Source organism: Euleptes europaea, chromosome 1, assembly GCF_029931775.1.
Source record: "Euleptes europaea isolate rEulEur1 chromosome 1, rEulEur1.hap1, whole genome shotgun sequence".
Taxonomy (NCBI): Eukaryota; Metazoa; Chordata; class Lepidosauria; order Squamata; family Sphaerodactylidae; genus Euleptes; species Euleptes europaea.
The window spans coordinates 30,493,326-30,515,800 of NC_079312.1; the positions used below are offsets into that span (position 1 = coordinate 30,493,326).

General features: G+C 49.3%; 1 protein-coding gene across 1 annotated transcript in view; it reads left to right on the plus strand.

Moving 5' to 3' along the window:
• The first annotated feature begins 10,240 nt into the window (after window positions 1-10,240).
• The window catches only part of LOC130474923 (laminin subunit beta-2-like), a 99,255-nt gene continuing 87,020 nt past the window's right edge, over window positions 10,241-22,475 (plus strand). The window contains exons 1-2 of the mRNA XM_056846618.1: window positions 10,241-10,336; window positions 11,181-11,390. Of these exons, the coding sequence (XP_056702596.1) occupies window positions 10,241-10,336; window positions 11,181-11,390 (306 nt within the window). The remainder of the gene's footprint in view (window positions 10,337-11,180; window positions 11,391-22,475) is intronic.

A 22,475-nucleotide genomic window follows, 5' to 3' on the forward strand; every position in this document is an offset into this window, starting at 1 on the left:
TACATCCAAATCATGACTGGCCCTTACATTCAGGACAAATCAAAGATTCTCATAGGCGGGGTGGCTCCAAAAGACCGGGGCACTGGAGTCTGCAAAACATCCAAGAGGAAGGAGTTCCTGGTAGACCCTTGCCTGATTATCAACAGCATCTCTACAGGTGAGCAGTTCCTTTTCCATCAGGATGACTTCAGTCAGTCAGTAAAAATTTATTTCAATGTAGAATCAGCTCCAGAAGATTAACAAATAATTAAAATAAAATAAAAGTAAACTCATGTAACATGGCAAATAGAAGACAGTAAACATAAATTGGGAGGGGCACAAAAAGAATAAAGCCCTCCTCCATCAACAGGATGACTTCTTAAGCCTCCCTGGAGCCTCGGTTCAGTTCCTTCAAGGCAAGGAGGTGGTAAGTGTGAATGAGTGGGAAAGGGAGACTGAGCAAGTGGGCAAATCGTGCACGGCCCTGGAACACGTGGGGGTAAAGACAGTGCCTCTGAGCATGTTTAAAGTGCATTGTATGCACCCCTGTGTAATCACATCACATACCTGCATGTCTAAGCATGTAGCTGCCAGGCAGTCTTGAAAAGCTGGTGCCGGAGATAGTGGGACCCCCATATGGCCCGGGGAGCTGCATTTAAGAAGAGGAAGTGGGTGAAACTACCCCCCTTGTCTTCTGTCAGAGTGCCTCTGCTAATCCAGTTACGAGGTGGAGGCAAGTTCATCTTGTTCCTCTTCCTCACTGCAGCCTCCTCACCACTGCAGCATGGTGTAGTGGTCAAGAGTGGCAGACTCTAATCTGGAGAACTGGGCTTGATTCCTCACTCCACATAAGTGGTGGATTCTAATCTAGAGAACTGGCTGGGTTTGTTTCCACACTCCTCTACATCAAGCCAGCTGGGTGACCTTGGGCCAGTCACAGTTCTCTCAGAACTCTCTCAGCTCCACCTACCTCACAAGGTGTATGTTGTGAGGTGGGAAAGGGAAGGTGATTGTAAGCCGCTTTGAGACTCCGTACAGGTAGAGAAAAGTGGGGTATGAGAACAAACACTTCTTCTTCAGCTACATGGCTTGTTCTCTGAGTGGTCTTGTAACCGCCATCAACAGCTTTTCAGAGATTTCACTGGGTGGGGGAGACAAGAAAGAACTTTGTCTGCTAATAATATGATGCTATGATTCATACATCATGGGATCCAACCCATTATTCCTGAATTTAATGTTTTGCATTTAAAGCAGCATTTTAACTTGGCATTGTTGTGTCACTTTGGGGGCTTGTTCCTGGGCTCAAAGGTGGCCTAAAAGTCTATTTAAAAAGCATTTCTCATATATGTCCCATTGATATGAATGGCATAAATGTGCAATACAGGACTGAAGCAAGTGCCTCAGTTTCCTCAGTCATAAATCCTTTGTTATACTACTATGGCTCACCATGAAAATGAGATGCTGGTAGAGGGACAGGTGAAACAGAACAAATTGTGAATGAGTTGTATATTTATTTCTGCAGAGAAAGGGGATCTAGTTGGAATCCATTAAAGTGGCTGTGTTTTGTAGAAAGGTGAACAAAAGTGACTTTAAATAGATGTGGGAATTGGAAGAATGGAGACGAGGCATTCAGTGTGAAGAAAGCAGACCTCCTGTGTAGCGGAGCTGTTCTTTATTTATAGCAAGCTGTAAATAAGTAACTCTTTGAGTAACCAAGGCAGCAGAGATAAGTAACTAGGACAGCTGAGAGAACAACAACTACCAAATAAGGTGCTGGGACAAGAAGCCTTGTTTATTGGTTTAAACCCTCTGCAAAGAGGCAGTCTCCGAGGTGGCGTGGTGTGCCAGCGCCACCTGACTACCCCAGGGTCTTGCGGTGACGTGCTGTGCCAGCATCAACCCCAAGGGCTTGTGGTGACGTGGTGTGCCAGCATCACCAATAGCCACAACCCTACATCTCCCTCTTTTTAGTTTTAATCTGGTGATAAGCGTAATACATAGCACGGCGCTGAAAATGCCCCCTAGAGAAGGAACTCATATTATAAAGATTAGGAAGGCATTGTACAAAACACCCCAATGTAATAAAACCAGCAATGAGTCCAAGTAGTGCTAAAAAAGACGCTCGCAACCACCCGAAGTCGGGTAGCCAGCTGGTCAACCAATCAAAAAGACCAGGAGCTCCAGAGGTAACAACATTGTTAGTGAGCATATGACGCAATTTCTCCAGCTCGTCTTCAATGGTTTTGTTGAGGTCATGGAATGTGACTTTGCAACCTGCCTGACCAACAATTTTACAAAAACCACCTTGCCGAGCTAGGAGAAAATCTAAGGCAAAGCGATGCTGTAAGGTGATTTGATGCAATTCAGAAATTTCATGCTGCAAGTCTTGAATCAAGCGGCTTGTAGCATTGACAGTCTTTTCTAACCTACAAGTGAGGCCTAAGATGGAATGGCGGTTTTCCTGGGCAATAATCCCTGGGTAGCTCCCCAGAGTTAAAATTCCAGTAAGACCAGCCCCTATGGCGCGACCCCAGTCGCTTCCCCCACTGAGTTGGGTGTACACAATTACCTCATCTGAACACCCGGGGCCAAGGGGGGCTGCTGCGGCACGCCTCACTTTGTGATTGGCCAATTGTGTCCCAGAGGCATCCAGGACTTGGACTGGTAACGTAAGATACCCGAGAGCTGCACACTGATATTTCCAGGATGATAGTTGGTGGCCCACCCTGAACCCCAAAAGAACCAAAGGTTGGGATCTCGGATGAGCCAATTGCCACAAATGCTTCCAGACGTTAGCAGGGAAGCATTGGGAGAAAACATCAGTAAACTGTGATACAACTGTTGTATGGTGGTGTTCATGAGAGTGAGATAGGCCCTCCTTATCCAAGAGGGAGAGGCCAACTCCCCCTTGTTTTTTGAGTTTTTCAAGCATCCGTTTGAGAGTGCCGTTGGCTCGTTCAACGATGGCTTGACCAGTGGAATTGCCAAACGTATGTTTGAGTTGCCAGCGAGCACAAAAGGCAGCGAATGCGGAGGAACAATAGGCAGGGCCATTGTCCGTTTTAAGTGCAGTTGGAACACCCATAACCGAAAAGGCACGAATTAAATGGGTGCAGACGTGCTTTACTTTCTCTCCTTTTTGGGGAGAAGCAAACAGGTAGCCAGAATAGGTATCCACAACTACATGGAGATATTTCCAGGGAGCAAATGGAGGAAACTGAGTAACATCCATTTGCCACAACTGATTGGCCCCGAAACCACGAGGGTTTACACCAGTGGAAGGAAAAGAAGCCTGCCCAGAGCACTGAGGACATTGGTGAATGATAGCAGAGGCTTCCGCAAGGGGCAAATGAAATTGCTTCGCCAAGGCTTTGGCGTTTTGGTGATGCATGGCATGACTCTCAATGGGAGAGAGAACAGCATAGGAAACAAGGGAGTCAGCCCGTGCATTTCCTTCAGAGATAATGCCAGGAAAGGGCTGATGACTGCGAATATGAGCAACAAACAGTAACCCTGTACGCTGCGCTAATTGAGAGCGCAAAGCAATGAACAGACTTAGTAGATTGTCATCACAGGAAGGGGACACGTAGCTTCCTTCAACCTGAGAAATAACATTACAAACATACAAACTGTCGGAAATGAGATTGTCCGCATCATGGGGAAAAAGACCAATGGCAAGAACAGCAGCCGCCAGCTCAGAACGTTGAGGTGATTGCTGGGGAGGTGTAAAACGACTGTTCCACTGGCCTGTGGGATCTTGCCATGTGACAACTCCCTGAGAGGGGGAGCCATCTGTAAAAAGGGTGATCCCAGTGACAGGGGTAGTGGAAAGGATGCTATGCATTGGTAAAGGAAGCTGGGCTTGTATTTGGATTCTGGGATCTCAGGGCAAGTGGAAAAGCACCTGGCCATAAAACCCTGCCATGGCCATTTGAAGCTGATCATCTTGGGCCAGTGTCTGCTCCCAGGTCAGAGCAGTAAAGGGAACAACAACACTATGCGGCTCAGAGCCTTACAACGTAGACGACCCCTGGTGAGTAAGCGGGCAATCATCATAGGAACCATAGAGATGGTAGCACCTGCCGCATGAGCAAGGTACAGCCACTCCACGATGGCCACTTCACCCTCCTTTTGCTGATAGAGAATGGCACAGCACTGTCTTTGAGGCCTCCAGATAGCCAAAAGCGGAGGACAATCAGGCAGTTGTCTATCCACCCACCGCTGTGCCATGCGCTCTCTCAACAACTGGAGTACCTGAAGCTCGGCAGCAGAGAGGGTGATGAGATCAGCAGGATCCCGGCCCTGTTTTAAGGCCGAAAAAAGCGGTGCCATATCATCTGTTGTAATTTTGTAATAAGGACGAATCCAATTGATGCTGCCCAAATACTGTTGCAGCTGAACATAGGTAAGGGCAGGGGGCAGTGTCAATGTCGGAAAACAAGGGGCAGCGTATGCAGAAAGGACCTTGTGACCCAAATACTTAAACGGGGCTGAGAGCTGAATTTTTTCTGGGGCAATCACAAGACCAAACAGGGCAAGATCAGCTGCAAGCTCCTGTTGCCAGGTAGCAGGTAACTGTGGAGCTGCTATCGCAATATCATCCATATAGTGCAACACTCGACAATGGGGAAACCGTTTTCGAAAAGGGTCGAGGGCCTGGGCCACAAAAAGATGGCACAGGGTAGGGGAATTTAACAGCCCCTGGGGGAGGACACACCACTGAAACCGTCTAGTGGGTTGTTCGCAATTCAAAGTTGGGACGGTGAAGGCAAAATATTTTTGATCCTGAGGCTGTAACGGAATTGTGAAGAAGCAATCTGCAAGGTCAATGATAGCCATTTCCCAATTACGAGGGATCATGTTCGGATTGGGCAAGCCACACTGTAAGGCACCCATAGGTTCAATAATTTTATTGATGGCGCGCAAATCATGCAAAAAACGCCATTTGCCAGATTTCTTTTTGATGACGAACACTGGAGTATTGTAGGGACTGGTGGAAGGAACCAAATGACCCTGTCGTAGTTGCTCTGCAACCAGGCGTTGCAAAGCTTCCAATTTTTCACCAGGCAGCGGCCATTGATCAATCCACACATAGTCTGTTGAAAGCCATGACAAAGCAAGGGCGCGAGGCTTAGTCATTAGTGACTAAAGTAGCCCCCAATTGAGACAAAAGGTCTCGTCCCCAAAGATTGACTTTAAGTGGGACGACAATTGGAGTTACAAACCCCACCTGCTGGTCAGTTGTGGTGGTGACAAGGAGAGGCCGAGCGCTCTGCTGTGCCGGAGTGGAACCCCCCACCCCCCAGACAGCAGACAAACGTTCTAGAGGCCAAGAGGGGTCCCAATCATGAGGGGTGATTACAGAAACATCAGCACCAGTATCAAGGAGACCTTTTAACTTTTTACCTTGAACCTTATACTCACGAATTGGTTTCTGATGCCAGATGTTCTCAGTGACCAAGGCAATCTGTAAGGAATCAGAAGAAAAGTCCCCCTTGTCCACCTCCGAGCGCGGGAGCGGGACAAGGTGCGCACAGGAAGCACCTTCCTTCAAATCCAAAGGAAGAGCGCTCCAACACTGCAAAACAACAGGTAAATTGTCCTGGACCACAACCTTGTCTGGTTGCACATTGATCCCCTGTTGCTGGGCTGCACAGGTAGGTAGGGGCAAGTACGTGCCAGGAGGAGCCTCAGCACGCATGGAAACGAGGGCAACCTCCCCAGGGAGGGTTTGCTGAACTGCTTGTGCAACATATAGCCGAAAGCCAGACGACTCCTTTGGATCAGGGCTGGAGCGATGCCCGGGAGTTAGTTTCCCTGAACCGAAGAAGGGCCAGAATTGGAAGGGCCAGAGTTGGAGCGACATTGATTGGCCCAATGGTAGCCTTTGTTGCATTTTGGGCATTTTTGCGAGGGTCTGTTCACCTTAGCAGTAGGGGTGATAGCACCGCCCCCTCGGTAGGCTCCCCCACCAGGGGCGCGGCACTCACTCCGAAAGTGACCGGGCTTTTGGCAGTTAAAACAGTTCCCGGTTGGGCGGGGGCGTGCTCCGCCCCGCCCTCGAAGGGCGGCGGCCAGAAGATTCATTTCATATGTTTTTGTACCCACTTCGGCGCAGGCTTGAAGCATTTCAGCAAGGGTGTAACCCGGTCTATGGACAATTTGTTGTAGGATCTTTTTACAATCTCCATTAGCATTTTCATATGCAAGTTTTAAAAGCAGTTCTGCTTGTGCTGCGGTATTGTCCAGCTGACGGGAGATGGCATTTTTAAGCTGATCCACAAAACCTGCATATGACTCATTGGGACCTTGTTTAATGGCAGAAAAAGATTTGCTAGGTGTCCCAGTAGTCGGGACCCGTCGAAGAGCTCGGCGAACACAGGCACTAGCAGCTGCAAGGTGGGCGTCTGTAAGATGTACTTGCATTTGCAGCGGCTCGAACTGCCCTGACCCATAAGCCTGTTCAGCAGTGATCTCAGCAGTGGCACCGAGCTGGGCTGCAGCACGATACTCACTATCCCAGACCACATACTGCGAGGGACTAAGAATCATTTGCATCAGATCTTTCCAATCTTTAGGCAACATACTATAACCAGTACAAAGCCCCTCAATCATACCTTGAAAATAGGTTGACTGGAGGCCGTTTTCCTTAACTGCCTTATTCAACTCTCGAAGAAGCGAATAAGGCAGAGGAGCCCATTGCAGCATGACGTTCCCCCGAGCGTCTGGCGCAGTCCACGTCAATGGGGAAAATGCAGGTGCTTCCCCCTCCCACTCTTCGGAAAGATCCAGGTCCCCATTACAGTGGGCCTCCTGGATTGCCAACGCCACTTTTGATTGAGGCGGTGGACAAGCGGGAGAAGGAGGTACGGGAGCCGAAGACGGGGCTGCAGGGAGGAGAGCCGGATAGGGGGGCGGTATCACCTCCGTAGCAGGTTGTAAGAGCGTGTTGTCCGCTGGCGTCAACGCGCAGACTGCTCGATAAACCTTGAACCAGGCAATAAGAAATTGCACTGGTGCACGGGGCTCACTCTTCAATTCCCTTCCTATTTTTTCCCAGTCTCCTGGTTTGAAAGTGCCTTTCCGGGGATACCAGGGACACTGACAATCAATCTCACGAAGGAGATCCTTGAGGTCTGTCATTGACACTGAATCCCCGCCGTACTGTCTTACCAATTGGCGAAGTTCTTCAGCATGCTTTACCTGTTCTGTAGATAATGTTTCACCCATACTTACCAGGGAGCCGGAGCTGCGAATACTCAAAGACTTTTCCAGTCGTGGTAAGCGGGGTCCGGTGGAGCGCGGATCACGTCGGGGTCACCAGATGTGGGAATTGGAAGAATGGAGACGAGGCATTCAGTGTATAGAAAGCAGACCTCCTGTGTAGCGGAGCTGTTCTTTATTTATAGCAAGCTGTAAATAAATAACTCTTTGAGTAACCAAGGCAGCAGAGATAAGTAACTAGGACAGCTGAGAGAACAACAACTACCAAATAAGGTGCTGGGACAAGAAGCCTTGTTTATTGGTTTAAACCCTCTGCAAAGAGGCAGTCTCCGAGGTGGCGTGGTGTGCCAGCGCCACCTGACTACCCCAGGGTCTTGCAGTGACGTGGTGTGCCAGCGTCAACCCCAAGGGCTTGTGGTGACGTGGTGTGCCAGCGTCACCAATAGCCACAACCCTACAAATAGCACAAAATTCTAAAAAGAAGAAGAAGAATTGGTTTTATACCCCACTATCTCTACCTTTAAGGAGTTTCAAAGCGGCTTGCAGTCACCTTCCCTTCCCCTCCCCACAACAGACACCTTGTGAGGTAGGTGGGACTGCGAGAGTTCGGAGAGAACTGTGACTAGCCCAAGGTCACCCAGCAGGCTGCATGTGGAAGAGTGGGGAATCAAACCCGGTTCTCTAGATAACAGTCTACTACTCTTAACCACTGCATAACACTGTTTACCAACCAAAGCAGTAACCTAATTACTGCAACGGAGTCCAACCCCGCCTAAGGAACCTTGTTTAGAGGTGGTATATAAAGTCATAAACAAACAGTACTCAGTATTGTCGAAGGCTTTCACGGTCAGAGTTCATTGGTTCTTGTAGGTTATCCGGGCTGTGTGACCGTGGTCTTGGTATTTTCTTTCCTGACGTTTCGCCCGCAGCTGTGGCAGGCATCTTCAGAGGAGTAACACTGAAGGACACTGAAGATGCCTGCCACAGCTACGGGCGAAACGTCAGGAAAGAAAATACCAAGACCACGGTTACACAGCCCGGATAACCTACAAGAACCAAACAGTACTGAGACCATTGCTGTGGTGATGATGAGGTATGGCAGCTTTTCATTAGTTAGCTGCATCCCTCCTTTTAGGGTCCTACCATCCTACCATGGCCTCTCCTGTTTCCTTCCCTGCAGGCTGCTGGGCCCTGAGAAAGCCTCTCAAATCGTAAATCCACCCATTTTGGAAAAGCCGATAAGCCCTCCAGTACAGCGTCTACTGGTGGCTGGTATAGGTAAGGCATCTGCCGGCTTAGGGAAGATCCTCCCAGCCATTTCCCTCCACCTTCCCAATGCATGGCAAAGGGGAGATTCTATGGTGTGTTTGGCTCCTGTCCATAATCTCCCTGCGACTGACCTTGTAATACATGCTGACCTAGTAATACCCCTCTGACCAAGTGCACTGGGTTCTCCTTCACCACCAATATGTGTTGACCCCAGGGATATTCACTCTATGGCGCTTTGACATGTTACTAGCAGCTCTTCCCCAATGTGGCACGTTTCCCCATGTTCCAGAAGAGACAAGGTCATCCTACACAACAGGCACAGCAACAGATGCCTGAGGACAGAGAAGGTTGATTGGCCCATAACTAGAGTTGCCAGGTCTCTCTTCGCCACCAGAGGGAGGTTTTGGGGGCAGAGCTTGAGGAGGGCGGGGCTTGGGGAGGGACTTCAATGCCGTAGAGTCCAATTGCCAAAGGGGCCATTTTCTCCAGGGGAACTGTCTGATCTCTATCAGCTGGAGATCAGTTGTAATAGCAGGAGATCTCCAGCTAGTACCTGGAGGTTATGCGAGAAGGCAGCACGAGGCTCAAGTGACTAAGCCAAATTAATATAAGACAAAGCTTATTGTAAATACATAAATATTTACTGAAATTTCTAAATGAGCATAAACGTGTTAACCCACACGTAAACCGAAAAATTACCACATAGGGTTAATGATACATAAGGTGCCTCGCAGGGTTCAAAATGAAAATCACCACACTGGGTTAAATGTATCAAGAAATAATTAAACAATTTTAACACATCAAAAACCATTCAAAAAGTAGCCAACAGCAGGCTTATAATTCAAGAAATAGTACAATTAGCAGCCTACAAAGGGCTATAACATTCATAGTTCATAATCACAAAGAAACGAAGTGAAACAGCAGGTGCGTGGCAGAGGTGCGTGGCAAGGGTCCGTGTAAGGACACGTTTCGGATAACCTTCCTCAGCTTGCCGACCCGATAATTGATTTGATGGACCCTCAGATGTTAAATTAGCGGGTGAAACTTTTCCAGGCATGGGGATGAAGGGATGAGGAAAGACCGAGCACACATTCAAGGCTGTGCTCATGCTGAGGGAGGGGGCCTCGTTAGTGTTGCCAACCTCCAGGTGGTGGCTGGAGGTCTCCTGCTATTACATCTGATCTCCAGCCGATAGAGATCAGTTCGCCTGGAGAAAAGGGCCGCTTTGGCAATTGGACTCTATAGCATTGAAGTCCCTCCCCAAACCCTGCCCTCCTCAAGCTCTGCTCCAAAAACCTCCCGTCGGTGGCAAAGAGGGCAACACTACTGAGAGACCACGGGCCAGTCACACACTTTCAGCCTACCTACCTCATAGGGTTGTTGTTAAGATAAAATGGAGGAGCAGAGAACGATGTGAGTTGTTGTGGGCCCCCACTGGGGAGAAAGGAGGGGTATAAATGAAGCAAGTAAATAAACAAATACTTGATGCATTTCTGCCCGTCATTCAGCTTAGTAAAGCTGCAGAGGTTCGGTCAGGAAAACCCCTGCGTTCCTCATACTCACTGTCATGCTAAGCCAATCCTTCCTTTTCGGATGTGGGGATCTCTTTCTGCTTGGCATGCCCTCTACCCTATGTTGAAGACCCTCCCCTCTCCAGACCCCGCCCCCAAAATCTCCAGGTACGTGCCAGTCTGAAGCTGGCAACCCTAGGCCTCGTGGTGGCTCAAAACGGTGCCAACTTCATCTCTTCCCTCCCTGCCCCACAGACATGGGGGCTGAGGAGCTGTGGAAGGCCCTGCACGAGGAACCCAAGCACCGGCGTCAGCTTGCGGAAGCGAAGACGGGCTGCTCGCTTTCCCACCAGGTGAGGAGTATGCTTGGGACCAGATCCGGCAGGCAACTCAGGGGCCTGGGAACTCTTCTTTCATTGCCAAATTCCTCCCCTCCCATATCTGTGCTAGAGATTTCTTAGCTGTGAGGTAATTGACTTTCTCTGCCCTCATGATTCGATACCCAGGATAGACCTTTTGGTGGTCAAAGGGACCCCAACCTCCCTTTTTCAGTAGCAGAAAAGCTTTCTGGAGCCACCCCCAACCTCCTTGTAGATGTAGACAGCACATAAAAGGTATGAAGCTGCCTTAGAATTGTTCCTAGAAATAAACAGGCAGCCATTGCAGATCCTTCAGCACAGAGGAGATATGTAGGGTTGCTAGGGTTGCCATCCTCCAGGTACTAGCTGGAGATCTGCTATTACAACTGAATCTCCAGCCGATAGAAATCAGTTCAGCTGGATAAAATGGCTGCTTTGGTCATTGGTCTCTAAGGCATTGAAGTCCCTCCCCAAACCCCGCCCTCCTCAGGCTCCACCACCAAAACCTCCCACGGGTAGTGAAGAGACACCTGGCAACCCTAAGGTTTGCCAACAGCCCAAGTAATTATTGTTATTTAACCTCCAGGTAGTAGCTGGAGATCTCCTGCTATTACAACTGATCTCCAGGCAACAGAAATCAGTTCCCCTGGAGAAAATGGCTGCTTTGGCAATTGGACTCTATGGCATTGAAGTCCCTCCCCTCCCCAAACCCCGCCCTCCTCTGGCTCCACCCCAAAAACCTTCCGCCAGTGACAAAAGAGGGACCTGGCAACCCTAGAGATATGACCCCTATGCTCACAAATATGGCACCTCCTGAAATACTTCCACTCCTTTCCAGGTACCATGGCTAGGATGCCCAGTTTCCACACATCGGAAGCAGCAAGTGGACCGTTGGCGGCAACAGCTGCACACAATGCACCGTCTTGGGAAGCAGCACCAGCGCACAGCTAGCGCTCTCCTGGCCACAAAGCACATGACTGACCTCAGTGACCCCTATGGGACTGAAGGACCCTCTCGGTACCTGCACTGCACCCCAGACAATAAGCAGGTACTAGTACACACGGTAGGGTTGCCAGGTCCATCTTCGCCACCAGCGGGAGGTTTTTGGGGCAGAGCCTGAGGAGGGGGTTGGGGAGGGGAGGGACTTCAATGTCATAGAGTCCAATTGCCAAGGCGGCCATTTTCTCCTGGTGAACTGATCTCTATTGGCTGGAGATCAGTTGTAATAGCAGGAGATCTCCAGCCACCACCTGGAAGTTGGCAACCCTAACACACGGTGAAGGACCAATTCTGTGTCTGGATGAGGCAGCTTTCAGGAAAGTAGCCACTGAGGGCACAGTAGGGTTGCCAGCCTCCAGGTACTAGCTGGAGATCTCCGGCTATTACAACTGATCTCTAGCCAACAGAGACTAGTTCCCCTGGAGAAAATGGCTGCTTTGGCAATTGGACTCTATGGCACTGAAGTCCCTCCCCAAACCCTGCCCTCCTCAGGCTCTGTCCAAAAAATCTCCAGGTATTTCCCAACCTGAAGCTGGCAACCCTAGGCCAAATTGAGCACCAGACCCATTTTTTCATGCAGTGAAGCCAACTTGGGTATATATTAACACAGAATAGAAATAATCTGAAATAAATAATAGAGTATCCCTGGCTGTAGCTGGGCATGTCTTTTGTTAGTTTGGCAGGGGATACGTGTAGGGAGGGGGCAGGGTTAACAAGGCAATTTGCATACAGTGGAAGGGTCATCTGGAAAGCCTGCTACCAATGAAGAAAAATGGTTGAGCCTCCACAAGCTTAATAGTTTTCAAAGCAATCATTCTACCCCATTAAAGGCCCACTGCAAACTCCACCTTCCTCAGGCTCCACCCTTAAAATATCCAGGAATTTCCCAACCTGGACCTGGCAACCCTAGTGCTTATGGAAATCTTAGTCTGCTTTCTTTGAATTGGTGTAGGCTGTAATATTTTGGGCTGATTCTAGAGCAGTGTTTTCTGCTCGTGTGGAAAGTGCTAGGGTTGCCAACTTTGATTTGTGAAACTCCTGGAGATTTGGGGGTACAGCCTGGGTAGGGTGGGGTTTGGGAAGGGGAGGGACCCCAACAGGGTACAATGGCATAGAATCCACCCTCTAAAGCAGCTGTTTTTTCCAGGGGAACTGATCAATCTGGAGATCAGTTGTAATTCTGGGAGATCTTCTGGCCCCACCTGGAGGCTGGCAACCCTAGCTCAGCCTCTCATACAGGCAATTGGTTATCTACATAACACAAACCTGGAAACAGCATCCCAAATTTTGGCAGGATCTTCTTCACAAAATTGTCCCATGAAAAATATTGTGTGCGTCTAGCTTTAAGTTTTTCGTCATGCAAGCACTTGTGGGACAATTACCAAAACAATCTTCCTCCAGCCTTCAGGTTAGGGACATTTGAATTTTTTTTTTTGAGGGGGAGTCTCATCTTTTGGAAGGGGAAGAATTTTCCTTGGCTTGATAAGCAGCTTTTCATGGAGGACATTTGCATACAAACAATGAAACCATGTCATTATCCAGAAGTTCAAGGACGTGGGATTTTACAGAGTTTCATTTTTACAGACAATAGTTCATTGCTGAGCCAAAGCTGTTTGGCGCTGTCTTTGGGGGATGTGACAGTGGGAGGGATTCAATGCAGCAGTCTGCATAATCAGGATTTTGGAGAAAGGACCTGATGCGCAGACCATTGGGAAGTGGTTCCATATGCCTGTGCATCAATTGCTTTTCTTAAAATGCTTGTTCCATCCCACTGAGAGTTAGACAGAGGTCTTTTATGTATGGCTGTTTCCCTCGCCGTCACCCCTCCAACGACTTCGGGTCTTTGCTGTGGTTGTGTGTGCCATTTCCGACCATCAGAGGACGCTTCACTCTCCCGCTGCGTTTCCCCTCGTTTTGCCCGCGTTTTCAAATTTGAGATAAAACAAGTCTCTGAAAACGCGGGCAAAACGCAGGGAAACGCAGGGGGAGAGCGAGGCGACCTCTGACGGTCGGAAACGGCATGCATAATCAACACAAAGACCCGAAGTTGTTGGTGGGGTGATGGCGAGTGAAACAGCCATGCATAAAAAGACCAGAGACTGATTGACTTAAGGAATAGGAATCAAAGAAAAGCTTCTTAGGACCAAACTAGACAAGATACTAGAAGAGCCATCACTGGATTTCTGTCACCTCCCACCCTTTTTGGGATAGTACATACATACTTAAGGTTTGGATTGGAGCTGCAGAACAGAGGTGAGGGGGATTGAGCCATAAGGGAAAGATCAGATATAAATATCCTAATAAATAAATACATTTCCCTCCTCCACTATTTTTCAGAACGCAGACAGCCCCACAGGAACTGCAGTTTGCCCTGTCGATGGTCCTTTTAACTGGAGATGCCAGGGATTGAATCTGGGACCTTCTGCATGCAACACAGATGCTCTACCACTGAGCCATGAACCCTCCCCAAATACACCTGCAGCATCACTGAATTTCCTGCGTATGTATGAGGTTCCCTTTTGCTTTCAAATCGGAAATAGGGGACTCACTCAGCTTCCTGCTGTTAAGTTCACAAAGCAGAGATAGGCGCGTTCAAAACAACATCCATTTATTAGCAAGAAGATAGAGGCATGGCAGCCACTGGTTCCAGGACAAGGGAACTCCTGCAGTCTACTCTGCTAACTAACAAACAGAACTAAGGAGCAGGATCTCCCCATAAGACTAAACCAACAAACACAAATAACGGGGGTGGGGGAGAAATTGTTCCATTGCAAAGTATACAATAAATACACTACAATGTAAATGTCTTTGAGCTCGTATTTGCACTTAAGAAGCTGCCTGCACTCATACTGTGGATCCATCTAATTTGGTATAGCCTGTTGTGGTTGGCAGCAGCTCTCCAGGTTCTCAGGCAGAAAACAGCCTTTGCCAACACCTTCTTCCTGAGACACCAGGAATTGAAACTGGGACACACAGCATGTGCTCTACCACTACAGTTGCCATTCCCTCTTTGCCACCTGTGGGAGGTTTTTGGGGCGGAGCCTGAGGAGGGCGGGGTTTGGGGAGGGGAGAGACTTCAATGCCATAGAGTCCAATTGCCAAAGTGGCCATTTTCTCCAGGGGAACTGATCTCTATCAGCTGGAGATCAGTTGTAATAGCTACTTCCTGGAGGTTGGCAACCCTATATACCACTAAGCCATAGCTCCGTAGTTTAGTCTCATAGTTTAGTCTCATGGGGTGGAGATCCGGAGAGCCAGCATGGTGTAGTGGTTAGGAGCGGTGGACTCTAATCTGAAGAACCGGGTTTGTTTCCCCACTCCTACACATGAGGCCAGCTGGGTGACCTTGGGCTAGTCACAGCTCTCTTAGCCCCACCCACCTCACAGGGTGTATGATGTGGGGAAGGGAAGGTGATTATAAGCTGGTTTGATTCTTCCTTAAGTGGTAGAGAAAGTTGGCATATAAAAACCAACTCTTCTTATTCTCCATCCCATGTAGGGTTTCCAGCTGGCCTGAAGAAAACTGCCCCTTTTCTAGTGGCTTAATGTGTGGAAATGTCCATTTGAAGTTTTTCATGGCACAGAGGTAAATGACATGGCTTGATAAAGAACATCCCATTAAGCTAGGGTTGCCAACCTCCAGGTACTAGCTGGAGATCTCCTGGTACTACAACTGATCTCCAGCCGATAAAGATCAGTTCACCTGGAGAAAATGGCTGCTTTGGCAATTGGACTCTATGGCATTGAAGTCCCTCCCCTCCTCAAACCCCACCCTCCTCAGGCTCCACCCCAAAAAACCCCTGCCGGTGGCGAAGAGGGACCTGGCAACCCTACATTAAGCCTCTATTAAAAGGACAGGACATTTCCCCCCCCCCAGGCCAGCAGGCAGCCCTAATCCCATGGGTCCTCACAGTTTCCCATGTTTGTGCGAAGGAAGGGATCATGTGTGGTGGAAGCACCAATGTGCCCCAGTTCTATACAATTTGCCATTTTTGTGGCACCTCTCCAGAGAGCTGTCCCAATGGCAGCATCTGTGTGCGGTGACTGATGTGTAAACATCTGTTTCACAAACTACTTCCTCTGAGTGAGAGAACCACCGCTTGTTTCAGACGGTATGATGAGGTTTTTGGGGATTCTGATTCGAATACGAAGCCTTTATTGGCATTAGTAATACAAACAGTCTCATCTACAAAATAAACATAAAACACAATTTAGGAGGGGTTCTAATTCCTTGAAGCCACAATCTGTGTGTGCTTTTGTGACTGTGGTATATGAAGATACTGGCTGAGTCCCAGTTAGGGTAAAAGTAGTCCCCTGTGCAAGCACCAGGTCATTACTGACCTACGGAGTGATGTCACATCCTGACTTTTACTAGGCAGACTATGTTTACGGAGTGGTTTGCCAGTGCCTTCCTCAGTCGTCTACAGTTTACCCCCAGCAAGATGGGTACTCATTTTACCTATCTCAGAAGGATGGAAGGCTGAGTCAACCTTGAGCCGGTTACATGCAAATAAATGATGTACCCTGGATCAGTGTTCTTGGATCCCTGAGCTCATCCATCACACTTCTGGCAACATTTCCAGGCTGCTGAAAAGAACTGCGAAGTCCTTTAAGAGCCAGCACTTAGCATTGGGACATTTGGAATAGTAATAAAGGAGAGAGTATTTTGGACCATGTACAGAAGGCATTTCTCTTACCAATGAGTAGCCACATCATGCATCCCTACCCAGTTCACATACAAACACATCTGGGATTCTGGGTAGGGGCTTCCAAGATAAAAGATGTGGCTATTAGACTTGCTTGAGCCTGGGAACGTCTCTCATTGGAAATTCACCCCTGGCTAGGTTTGACATGGGGGAACAAGCTTTTTATTCTTGAACATTGCCTACTGACAGAGGCTCTGTACATGATATAGGGTTGCCAGGTCCCCCCTGACTGTTGGCAGGGCTGGGGGGTAACGTTGCTAGCTCCAGGTTGGGGAACGCCTGGAGATTTGGGGGTGGAGCCTGGGGAGGATAGAAACCTTGGTGGGGTACAATACAACAGAATCCAATCTCCACAGCATCCATTTTCTCCAGGGGACGTGGTCTCTGTAGTCTGGAGACAAGCTATAAATCCGGGGGATCCCCAGGTCCCACCTGGAGGCTGGTAACCCTAACATGATAGGAGTTAAATAGATGCTACTTTCCCCTATTAACTGCTGGGAGAAGCTGTGATGCAGCTGTTAGAGCAGGAGTGGGGAACCTTTTTTTGCCAAGAGCCATTTGCACATTTATGACATCATTCAGGGGCCATACCAGGTGTTGATCTCCCGGTGGGGGGGAAAGAGGCTAGGGTTGCCAGGTCTCCAGCCACCACCTGGAGGTTGGCAACACAGAGAAGGCCTGCAGGGTGCCCCCACTCTCCCCTCCCAGGCGGAAGGGCAGCCAGCAGTGGGCCCGAGCAAACGAGGTGCCAGGGGGGCGCAGCCCACAGTCAATCGGCAAGGGAGGAAGAAAAACAGAGAAAGAGGAAAAGGGAGGGAGGGAGAAAGGGAGAAAGAAATGGAGAGAGAGGGAGAAAGAAAGAAAAGGACGGAGGGTGACAAAGAAAAAGACAGAAAAAGAGGGAGAGTGACAGAAAAAGAGGAAGAAAAGAGAGAAAAGCCTTCCCCCACACACAAAGCCGCTGGCCCTGTGCGACCGGGCCCCAGCCTCCCCTGCCCACACACACACCCAGCGGCGCACAGAGCCCCGCATGACCGGGCCCCAGTCTCCATGCCCTCTCCTCCCCAGAGTCCACAAAAGGGCCCCCCCGAAGCCCGATCGGCTCCTGCAAGCATGCTCTGCAGCCGGGAGCCACCAGCCTCTTTCCCCCTCCCTCTTGCTGCTCAACAGCCGACAGTCGGTGAGAGGAGGTCCAAAGGGCGCCACAGCGCCGCTGTAAGCCGTGGCACCAGGAACACCCTCTGGGAGGGCCTCCCTGCGCCCCACCTCTGCAGCAGGGCCCTGGAGCCCCAGAGGGCCACAAAAAATGTCCTCGGGGGCCGCATATGGCCCCCGGGCCTGAGGTTCCCCACCCCTGTGTTAGAGTGTCCGTTTAGGATCTGGGAGACCCAGGTTTGAATTCCCACTCTGCTGGAGAAGCTTGCTGAGTGTTAGGGTTGCCAACCTCCAGGTACTAGTTGGAGACCTCCTGCTATTACAGCTGATCTCCAGTCGATAAGAGATCAGTTCCCCTGGAGAAAATGGCCGCTTTGGCAATTGGACTCTATAGCATTGAAGTCCTGTAGTGCCTCCCCTCCCCAAACCCTGCCCTCCTCAGGCTCTGCCCCCCAAACCTCCTGCCATGGCGAAGAGGGACCTGGCAACCCTACTTGGGCCAGTCACTCACTTTCAGACTAACCTACCTCACAGGGTTGTTGTTAAGATAAAATGGAGGAGCAGAGAATGATGTGAGTTGTTGTGGGCCCCCACTGGGGAGAAAGGAGGGGTATAAATGAAGCAAGTAAATAAACAAATACTTGATGCATTTCTGCCCGTCATTCAGCTTAGTAAAGCTGCAGAGCTTCGGTCAGGAAAACCCCTGCGTTCCTCATACTCACTGTCATGCTAAGCCAATCCTTCCTTTTCGGATGTGGGGATCTCTTTCTGCTTGGCATGCCCTCTACCGTTTTTTCTGATTTGGAGCTCACCTCATCCACCTGTTCTCAGGAGAGCTCCCTTCGGGTGCGATGGCCTTCTCTGAAGCGTCTAATGTCAAAGGCCTCTTGTGAAGTGGGTCGCCTTGTGTTCCTCGGTGTGGCATGAGGCCGCTCCCTGGTTGGGAGGGGAACGGGGAGCGCCTGCACCTGGCCGGCTGCCTCACCTTGGCTGAGCTGCAAAAAAGCAGGGCTGATCCCTCCCCTCCCAGCGCCTGGCACCGTGCAGCAGGAGGAGGAGCTGGGGAAAAGGAAACCTCCGGGAACAGACGGCTCTCCGAGCAGCCCGTTGCACCGCAGAGCTCTGGAGTGTGCCAGCTGTGCGTGTGCCCGGGGAGTTGTGCGCGAGCTGCCCGTGCAGGCTGCATGCACGTCCAGAGGGGTTAGAGAGTGCGGCACTGTGAGCTGCGCACAAGGCCTTGAAGTGCAACGGGGACATGGACAGGTAGGAGTTCACCGGGCCCTTCTCACCCTCTGCTTCTTCACCCTCCACTGTCAACTTGAGGTAATAACTCTGGGCTTCCCTTTGCACGGCCCTTCTACATGCCCAGCACACAGCTGCTTTGTACCAGAAGGAGGACCGAACATAAAGGGCACGTCTGTTACTCATTTTTAACGCTGGAAGGTCGAACGCAAAAAGAATTCGACTTCATGTCACCTGTTTCTCTGATACAGCACAGGTTTGGCAGCTATATCCTGAGGTGTTTGTTGCCCTGTCCTGTTCCTTGGAGGTTCTTAAGAGTCAGATGTGAACCCCAGATATAGAGTTGCCAACCTCCAGGTGGTGGCTGGAAATCTCCCGCTATTACAGTTGATCTCCAGGCAACAGAGATCAATTCACCTGGAGCAAAGGGCCTCTTTGCAAGGTGAACTTTATGGCATTATACCCCGTTGAAGTCCCCCTCCTCCCCAAACCCTGCCCTCCTCAGGCTCCACCCCCCCAAACCTCCAGGTATTTCCCAACCTGGAGCTGGCAACCCTAGCCAGATATCCTGCAAAGGAAGGTGAATGTTCACTCTATGCCCCACTTTGTACAATATACTGTGTCTATCCAGAAGCCATTACAAATATGGGAAGGGCAAGTATATGGATGTATATTAGATGGAGAGGTGTGAATTCTGTGGTGCACAACCAGCTGAACCGTGCCTTCAGATACTGTTGCTGCAGGGATAGCTAGCAGTTTAGATTAGTTTGCACAATACTTAACTACTGCCTGCCAGTATGGGTAGATGTCAGAAAGATGGGACTTGGACCACATTGGTCTGGGTTCAAATCCTTGCTCATCTGTGAAGCTTGCTAGTTGAACATGGGCCTTTTGCTCTCATCCAGTCTAATCTGCCTCACAGAGGTGTTGTGAAGGGGAAAGGGAAAAATGCATTCCTGATGTGTGTATGTGTGTTAAATGCTGTCGTCACTTCCGACTCATGGTGACCCTATGAATGAAAGTCCTCCAAAATGTCCTATCTTTGACAGCCTTGCTCAGATCTTGCAAATTGAAGGCTGTGGCTTCCTTTATTGAGTCAATCCATCTCTTGTTGGGTCTTCCTCTTTTCCTGCTGCCCTCAACTTTTCCTAGCATGACTGTCTTTTCCAGTGACTCTTGTCGTCTCATGATGTGACCAAAATACGATAGCCTCAGTTTAGTCATTTTAGCTTCTAGGGTCAGTTCAGGCTTGATTTGATCTATGTGTGTGTGTTAAGTGCCATCAAGTCGCTTCCGACTCATGGCGACCCTATGAATGAAAGTCCTCTAAAATGTCCTATCTTTGATTTGATCTATAACCCACTGATTTGTTTTTGTTTGTTTTTTTGCATTCCTGGTAGAACAAGTGAAATAAGTAAAATGAGAAGAGCTGGGACTAGGGTAGGGTTGCCAGCTCCGGGCTGGGAAATACCTCATCCACTCTATGATTCTATGATTCTACCTGGAGATTTTTGGGGCGGAGCCTGAGGAGAAAGGGTTTGGGGAGGGACTTCAATGCTATAGAGTCCAATTGCCAAAGCGGCCATTTTCTTCAGGGAAACTAATCTATATCGGCTGAAGATGAGTTGTAATAGCAGCAGATCTTCAACTAGTACCTGCAGGTTGGCAACCGTAACTGGGTCTCAAGTGGCTATAATTTTCCTGCAGCCTAATCCCAGATGCTGTGTTACTAATCTGTGGAGAAGACAGAAAAGAACTCTGCACTTGTTCAGACAAGCTCTGTCCCTGATTATCAATTCATATTGCCGTGTCCTCATGAAAAAATGGGTCTGGTGCTCAATTGGGCCTAGGGTTGCCAGCTTCGGGTAGGGAAATACCTGGAGATTTTTTGGAGTGGAGCCTGAGTAGGGTGGGGGAGGGGGAGGGGAGGGACATCTATGCCATAGCATCCAATTGCCAAAGCGGCCATTTTCTCCAGGGGAACTGATTTCTATTGGCTGGAGGTCAGTTGTAATAGCAGATCTCCAGCCACCACCTGGAGGTTGGCAACCCTAATTGGGCCCCATGAGGCATGGTTGAGTGAGAAGCCCTGGCCACATATCTGTCCTATGTAATGCCTTATTCTTGGAGCTGGATGCAAAAATACAATTTAATTAAGCAAAAGGAAGCTGAATAAAGGCTGGAATTGTTCTCATTAAAGTTCGTGACTTGGTATTTAGCAGGCAGGCTGGGGATTAAATCTCAGGATTGGCTACCCAGAGGAAAAGACAGAGCACCCTTAACAGCCTTTTATTATCACGAATTCTTTTGGAAAGAATTTTGTTCTCCGAATGAAGCATTGTTGATAGGATAATAAGTAGGTGGGGACACCTGTAAACTGAGGGCAAGAGGATCAGAAGCAGGAGACAGGATAGTACTGAGCGATTCTGCAGTTGCACCAAAGTGCAGAAACTAGAATTGGGCGCAGATTTCAGATACCCAATCTCCTGGGGGAAAGCAAGTTTCTAGCTCTCAAGGGAGCAAAATGGCCTTTGTGTTGGGGGACCTTTTGGCCAGTAATTGTTTGAACTCTCTGTCTGTATTATCCAGAAAGGATAATTCCCTCTTCACCACCGGTGGGAGGTTTTTTGGGCGGAGCCCGAAGAGGGCAGGGTTTGGGGAGGGACTTCAATGTCATAGAGTCCAATTGCCAAAGCAGCCATTTTCTCCAGGGGAACTGGTCTATATTGGTTGGAGATCAGTTGTTATAGCAGGAGATCTCCAGCCACCACCTGGAGGTTGGCAACCCTATCCAGACCTGAAAATTTTGTTGATCAGGATAGTAGCATATGAATGTTGAACACATTTCTTAATTTAATTCTGCCTCAAGAGGGCCGAGGGCTGAATTTGGCTTTAAGAGTCTTGAGTTCAAGACCCATCTATGCCATAGGTTCCCTGTGTGGCCTTTGGCAAGTTCACTCCCTCTCTTATGCTCCATCTGTAATGGCAACTTAGCTCAGAGCTACAAAGACAACCAAGACCTTTGAAAAGTAAAAGCGTTGTTACACGTTATTACAAACACTCTGATTGATTTTAATGCTCCGTTCTTCAAAGTATTTGTTATATCATTACAGCTCCCAAACAACATAATAGGCAGTTAAGATAAGGAAAGGGAATCTGCAAACGCTGAACTCCCAGGTCAAATTCATTATGGTTGCATTGCCAAGAGGCTCTGGCTTAATTTGCAAGATATTAGCAGAACCATGATGCGATGTTGGAGTCAAGTCAGTGGGGATTTTGATGCCAGCACCAAGCTTCTCTGGAGCTTCTGTTTGACCTACATAGATACAACTCCAGTCCTCTGAGCAAGGCCTCAAGGGGCAGCAGGCATCTTCCTAGTTTTCACAGTGCAATATTCCATTCCACATTTGCGCGGGCTTGCTCTGTGTGTGTGGGGGGGGGTAGGGTTGCCAGCACCAGGTTGGAAAATACCTGGAGATTTTTGGGGCGGAGCCTGAGGAGGGTGGAGTTAGGGGAGGGGAGGGACTTCAATGCCATAAAGTCCAATTGCCAAAGTGGCCACTTTCTCCAGGTAAACTGATCTCTGTCTGCTGGAGAATAGAAGAAGAAGAAGAAGAGTTGGTTTTCATATGCTGACTTTCTCTACCACTTAAGGGAGACTCAAAAGGGCTTGCAATCACCTTCCCTCCCCTCCCCACAACAGACACCCTGTGAGGTGGGTGGGGCTGAAAGAGTGGGACTAGCCCCAGGTCACCCAGCTGGCTTCATGTGTAGGAGTGGGGAAACAAACCTAGTTCACCAGATTAGCCTCCACCGCTCATGTGGAGGAGGAGTGGGGAATCACACCCGGTTCTCCAGATCAGACTCCACTGCTCCAAACCACCGCTCTTAACCACTACACCATGCTGGCTCTCAATAGTGGGAGATCTCCAGTTCCTTCCTGGAGGTTGGCAACCCTGAGGGGGATGTTGGTTCTGTTGTGAGGTGAACAATTCCTCACGTTTTGATTAGCAGACTTTCCTGGCAATCAG